This window comes from Gekko japonicus, unplaced genomic scaffold (assembly GCF_001447785.1).
Source record: "Gekko japonicus isolate JY-2015 unplaced genomic scaffold, Gekko_japonicus_V1.1 scaffold4127, whole genome shotgun sequence".
Classification (NCBI taxonomy): domain Eukaryota; kingdom Metazoa; phylum Chordata; class Lepidosauria; order Squamata; family Gekkonidae; genus Gekko; species Gekko japonicus.
The window spans coordinates 9,393-15,698 of NW_015169303.1; the positions used below are offsets into that span (position 1 = coordinate 9,393).

The 6,306-nt window shown below is 45.1% G+C and overlaps 1 protein-coding gene across 1 annotated transcript in view; it reads left to right on the plus strand.

The window, feature by feature from the left end:
* LOC107114984 (trypsin-like) overlaps positions 1 to 2,158 on the plus strand; it is a gene marked incomplete at its 5' end in the record, with an annotated part of 5,190 nt that extends 3,032 nt beyond the window's left edge. The window contains 3 exons of the mRNA XM_015416593.1: positions 912 to 941; positions 1,741 to 1,805; positions 1,951 to 2,158. Coding sequence (XP_015272079.1) covers positions 912 to 941; positions 1,741 to 1,805; positions 1,951 to 2,158 — 303 coding nt within the window. The remainder of the gene's footprint in view (positions 1 to 911; positions 942 to 1,740; positions 1,806 to 1,950) is intronic.
* Between the last annotated feature and the right edge of the window lie 4,148 nt (positions 2,159 to 6,306).

Below are 6,306 nucleotides of genomic sequence, written 5' to 3' on the forward strand. Positions count from 1 at the left end.
CTTTTTCTACGAAACGACCCCTGGGCTTGAGGACACTCTAGCTTTGACTAAGATAGCCACACGGGTGCTTTTTGGACCTAAATTGGAAGATGTTCTAATTCAGCAACTGTGCATTTGGCATCAGACACGGGCACTTTCTGTAGCAGGAACTCCTTTGCATATTAGGCAACACACCCCTAATGTAGCCAATCCTCTAAGAGCTTACAGTAGCCCCAGTAAGGAGAGTTCTGTAACCTCTTGGAGGATTGGCTACGTTAGGGGGTGTGTCACTTGATATGCACATGAGTTCCTGCTACAAAAAGAGCCCTTTGTCTTGTGTCTATAGAGCTTGCTGCTTAACCTTCCTTTTCTTGATCCAGTATTCACTTATTGGTTATCTTATTGTAATATGTATTATTGTTACATGTACCTCAATACTGTTTGACTTCTGAAGAAGGCCCCAATAGGGCAGAAATGTTTTAGGTCATGTGTATTGGCCCGTGTGTTTTAGGCCACTTGAACTTTTTAACGAGGCTTTCATCGGGCCCTTATATGTTTTTAATTGTCTTTCTAATAAATACATGTATTTTTTGTATATTATAAGTTTCATCTAGGTTCTTAATATTGGCCCTTTATCAGACTTCAATTCGATATTACATCTGGTTATGTCAGGCATATCTCCCTGGAGATTGAAATGGCAGTTTTTTATGCCCGACACAACTCGTTGTAATATAGAACTGACCACTAGAGGGAGCAAGAAAACACATGCAGAACATTTTTTTTAAAAAAATGGAGAAACAAGAACTTACAAGTGAGCAAAATAAGAATGTGGGGAAACGCGATGTGGAAACCACTGAGCAGTCTCCAGATTTCGTTCTCCACGTGGCTACAACGGGACCGATCCACCTTAAATTTTTCCAACCCCATTCTAGATCATCCAAGCCCGGGTTACCAAACTCCAGGTAAGGGCTGGAGTTCCCCCAGAATTGCAACTGATCTCCGGAAATGAGTTTCCCTGCAGGAAATGGAAGCTTCAGGAGGTGGATTCTATGACACCCCATCCCCTTCTTATCTCCGGCATGGAGTTTGCATTTCCCCCACACACACACACAACTTCCACACACCAAATCAATGTATTCACTGGTCTGTCCACTACAACCCCAAGATCTGTTTCCCTCTAAATCTCAGCCGGATCAGACCCCATCACCTTATACGTGAAATTAAGGGGAGGGGTTTTGGCCTGATAATACGTTATTTTTCACTTATGTACATTGAATATCATCTGAACATAAGAACAGGAGAAGAGCCCTGCCGAAACAGATCCGTGGTCCATTTAGTCCAGCAACCCGTGTCACTTGGTGGCCAGCCAGTTCCTCTAGAGGTCCAACAACAGGCCATAGAGGCCGAGCTCTTCCCCTGATGTTGCCTCCTGGCACTAGTATTCAGAGGTTTACTGCCTCTGGATGTGGAGGTTCTATGTGCTGCCATTTTGTTCCTCATGCATGCAGTTTGGAGACGTTCTTTTGTGGCTCCTCATAGTCTCCTGGTGTTTTCACCACTCTGAACAATCAGGGGTCATTTGCGACGGGCCCGTAGCCGGGAGTTTTTTTGTTGTTCGGGGGCATTTAAATCACAGTTAATTAAATAAATCTGAATGCCTGTCTTTAAAGTCCAAGCCTGTTTCTAGCTCTCCCTTTCGAGGCTATTTGTGGGGCGGGGCTTTTAATTAAGGGGGCCGGGCCCCCAAATGCCCCGCTGTAGCTACAAGCCTGGTCTGCAAACTTTGCTTCATCTCAGGAGGACTTCCCATTACCCCTGTGCGAGAGGTAATTGCAGGAAGCAGCAGAAAGCAACTCTCTTGCGTGCTGTTTTCCCCGGGCTCCTGCCAGGCACTGGGAAATGAGAGACTGGCCCAGCACTCCTCGCTGGGAACGGCCTCCTGACAAACCGTGGGCTGACCTCCGCAAGCAGCCCAGCCGGGCTGGCTCCGACTAGCGATGACGCCTCTCTCTCTGTGTCTGCTTCGCAGGGAGACTCCGGAGGGCCTTTGGAATGCAACGGGCAGCTGCAGGGAATCGTCTCCTGGGGCTACGAGTGTGCCATGAAGGGCCATCCCAGTGTCTACACCAAAGTATGCAATTACACACCCTGGATACACCAAATGATGTCTTCTTATTAGCAGCCCATCAGGGCTGGAATGATGTGTGGCCAAACTTTAATAAAAGTCATTTAAACAACGGCAAGTCCAGAGAATTTGTCTCCAGCTGTTGGAGCATCATAACTCTGTATGTCTATCTATCAATCTACCTATCATCCATCTATCTACCCATCATCTCTCTCTCGCTCTCGCTCTCATCTATCTATATCTACCCATCATCCATCCATCCATCCATCCATCCATCCGTCTGTCTGCTTGTCTGTCTCTCTCTCTATCATCTATCATCTATCATCTATCTATATCTACCCATCATCCATCCGTCTGTCTGTTTCTCTCTCTCTCATCTCTCATCTCTAATCTATGTGCTGCCATCTCCCTACCTTTCTTTCTTTCTTTCTTTCTTTCTTTCTTTCTTTCTTTCTTTCTTTCTTTCTTTCTTTCTTTCTTTCTTTCTTTCTTTCTTCTGTCATCTATCTAAACAAAGTTTGAGTCCATTGGCACCTTTAAAACCAACGGAGTTTAATTCTGGGTATAAGCTTTTGTGTGCAGGCACACTTCTTCAGTATCTGTCTGTCTGTCCGTCTGTCAGTCTGCCTGCCTGCCAGTCTGTTCATTTGCTTCAGTTATTCCCCCACCTTTCACCCCAATGGGGACTTTTGTTGTTGTTCAGTCGCACAGTCGAGTCCGACTCTTCGCGACCCCCTGGACCAGATCACGCCAGGCCTTCCGGTCTTCCGCCGTCCTCTGAAGTTTGCTCAACTTCATGTTCGTTGCATCAATGGGGACTAGAGGTGTGCAAAAAAAGAAGAAAAAAGCCCCCCCCCCAATTCAGGTTTATTGGATTCGAGAAATATCAGTATTCCTGAATATTCCTCAATCCCAAATATCAGTATTGTATTGGGGTTCAGGTAAATATTTGCAAAACCCAAATTTATTCAGCTCCATTATATCCTATGGGGACTGTCCCCATAGGGTATAATGGTGTTCAGAAGGCATTTAAACTTTAAATGCCTCCTGAGTTCACTCTCCTCTACTTTATCTTCACAACAACCTTGTGAGGTCAGTAAGGCTGTGAATGTATGACTGGCCCGAGATCACCCAGCAAACTTCCTTGGCATAAATGGTGATTCAAACCCAGGTCTCCCATATCCTAGTCCAACACTTTAACCACTACACCACTCTGGATCTTAGCAGGCCTAAACAAAGGCAAATGGGATAGGATCCTGAATTTATGAACGCAACTATGAGCCCTGCTGGATCGAACCCAATATCTGTCTAGGCTAGCATTCCATGTCTTGCAAAGTCTGGGCTCACAAGCAGAGCATTTAGGCAACCATCCTTCCCATGGTCTGCTACTAGCAACTGGCATAGCAAGATATACTGCTGATGTACACAGAGGTTCCATTTGGTTATCACAGCTAAAAGGGACAGACCCGTCCCTTTTCTGTTTGCACAAGCCCTTTAAAAGAGGTCATTTCAGCTGTGTTCCTTCAGTGGTGCAGGGCTCTCTGCACATACACAGAAACACTTTGAAGCTGGATCCAGTGTTCCCTCTAAGCTGAGTTAGTGTGAGCTAGCTCACTGTTTTTAGCTCTAGCACACACATTTTTCTCTTAGCTCAGGAAGGGTGGCTCCAGAGCAAACTGATTTATGCAGCAGCCAAGTCGCTCGCTCACAACTTTAGTGCATGGAGCTCACAAAGTAGAATCTTTGCTCACAAGGCTCCAGAGCTCAGAGAGGGAGCATCGGTCCCATTTGTTCCTTAAACTCTTTATTAAGAAGAACATCTCAATCAATTCAAAAACTGAATCTTTCGCTATGCAGAAGGGGATCCTCCATTTCATCGAAATGACATCTGCACAAACTACTTTTTAAAAAATACACATTTCAAGCAATGCTCCCTCTAAGCTCTGGAGTCTTGTGAGCAAATATTCTACTTTGTGAGCTATTGGTATTGAAGTTGTGAGCGAACGATTTGGCTGCTGCATCAATCTGTTTGCTCTGGATACATACTTCTTCTTGAGTGAAGACAAAAATGTGTGAGCCAGAGGCTAAAAAACTGTGAGCCGGCTCACACTAACAGCTTAGAGGGAACACTGAACCAAGTCACTTGTGAAAACCGCCCCAAGATTCTGGGCTAGGGCTGATTTTTCCCTTTTTAATGGTGTAATTCTCTCTGAAGCCTGCAGATGGCACCAGACACTTAAAAACTGTATGTTTCACAAAGACACTGCATAGCTGAGCCTCCTACTTGGGAGAAGATCGCATCTAATAATTAAGACCAGCGGATTCTGCCTGATTTCTCCCCAAAATGGGAGAAGGGGCATTAAATAAACCTCTTGCATGAATCTGTCCCTAATGCCCGAACACTCATGTGCATTAGTAACAACTCCAACCTCCTGCATGAGCAATAAGCTTGAAGAGCAGGAGAAAGACTCCAAAAGAAAAATGCCCCTTGTCTACACTACAAACTTATATCCGTTTATCTGTCAAGGCTCCCAGAATAGATCTTGGGGATTATCACCTGGTGATGATGCTGATAGAGACCTGTAACTCACAGAACTACAATTCCCAGAGTTCCCTAGCAGGAGGGAAATGAAGCTAACTTAACTCGGTAGTCGCAGAAGGAGATCCTCCATTTCATCGAGCTGACATCTGCACAAACTACTTTTTTTAAAAAAATTGTAAAATACACATCTCAAGCAATGCTCCCTCTAAGCTCTGGAGTCTTGTGAGCAAATATTCTACTTTATGAGCTACTGGTATTAAAGTTGTGAGCGAACGATTTGGCTGCTGCATAAATCAGTTTGCTCCGGAGCCATCCTTCCTGAGTGAAGACAAAAATGTGTGAGCCAGAGGCTAAAAAACTGTGAGCCGGCTCATATTAACTCAGCTTAGAGGGAACACTGAACAAGTCACTTGTGAAAACCGCCCCAAGATTCTGGGCTAGGGCTGATTTTTCCCTTTTTAATGGTGTAATTCTCTCTGAAGCCTGCAGGTGGCACCAGACACTTAAAAACTTTATGTTTAGCAAAGACACTGCATAGTTGAGCCTCCTACTTGGGAGAAGATAGTATCTAATAATTAAGACCGGAGGATTCTGCCTGATTTCTGCCAAAAATGGGAGAAGGGGCATTAAATAAACCTCTTGCATGAATCTGTCCCTAATGCCCGAACACTTGTGTGCATTAGTAACAACTCCAACCTCCTGCATGAACAATAAGCTTGAAGAGCAAGGGAAAGACTCCAAAACAAAAATGCCCCCTGTCTACACTACAAAGGAGCTGCGGTGACTCAAGTAGTTAAGACGCTGAACTGCAGGCTGTGGAAGGTCAGTAGTTCAGCAGTTCGAGACCCGGGTGCCCCATGACGGAGTGAGCTCCCGTCTCTAGTTCCAGCTCCTGCCAACCTAGCAGTTCGAAAGCAAAAAATTGCAAGTAGATAAATAGGTACCCCTTCGGTGGGAAGGGAACAGCGTTCCGTGCGCCTTGGTGTTTATTCATGCCGGCCACATGACCACGGAGAAGTCTTCGGACAGCGCTGGCTCTTCGGCTTGGAAACGGAGATGAGCGCAACCCTAGAGTCGGATTCGACTGGCTTTCGAGCAAGGGAAACCTTTACCTTTTACTACACTACAAACTTATATCCGTTTATCTGTCAAGGCTCCCCAAATAGATCTTGGGGATTATCACCTGGTGATGATGCTGAACTAGAATTCCCAGAGTTCCCTAGCAGTAGGGAAATGAAGCTAACTTAACTCGGTAGTGAAGACATGATCATAAGAAGAGCCCTGCGGATATCAGACCAGCGGTTCATCTATCCCAGCATTCTGTTTCACACAGTGGCCAACCAGTTTCCCCTGGAGGTAGGGCTACCAATCCCCCGGAGGGTGGGAGAACCCCGCACGCAGGTCCTGTTGCCTGAATATAAAGCCTCGTCTACTTACAGGAAGTTCTTCCCATAGAGCTCCTGGCAATAGTAACAATTGATTGGCACAGTAATGAGATAATACTGAGAACAAGAAAAACTGTGAAAAAGTGACGCTTAATATATGTCTTTAAAGAATCATAGAAAAGTGAACAAAAATAATATATATAATCATAGAAAAATATATATTGACGGTGATCTCCGGAATGTCTTGCCGTTTCGAAGGAAGATCTTCTTATGAG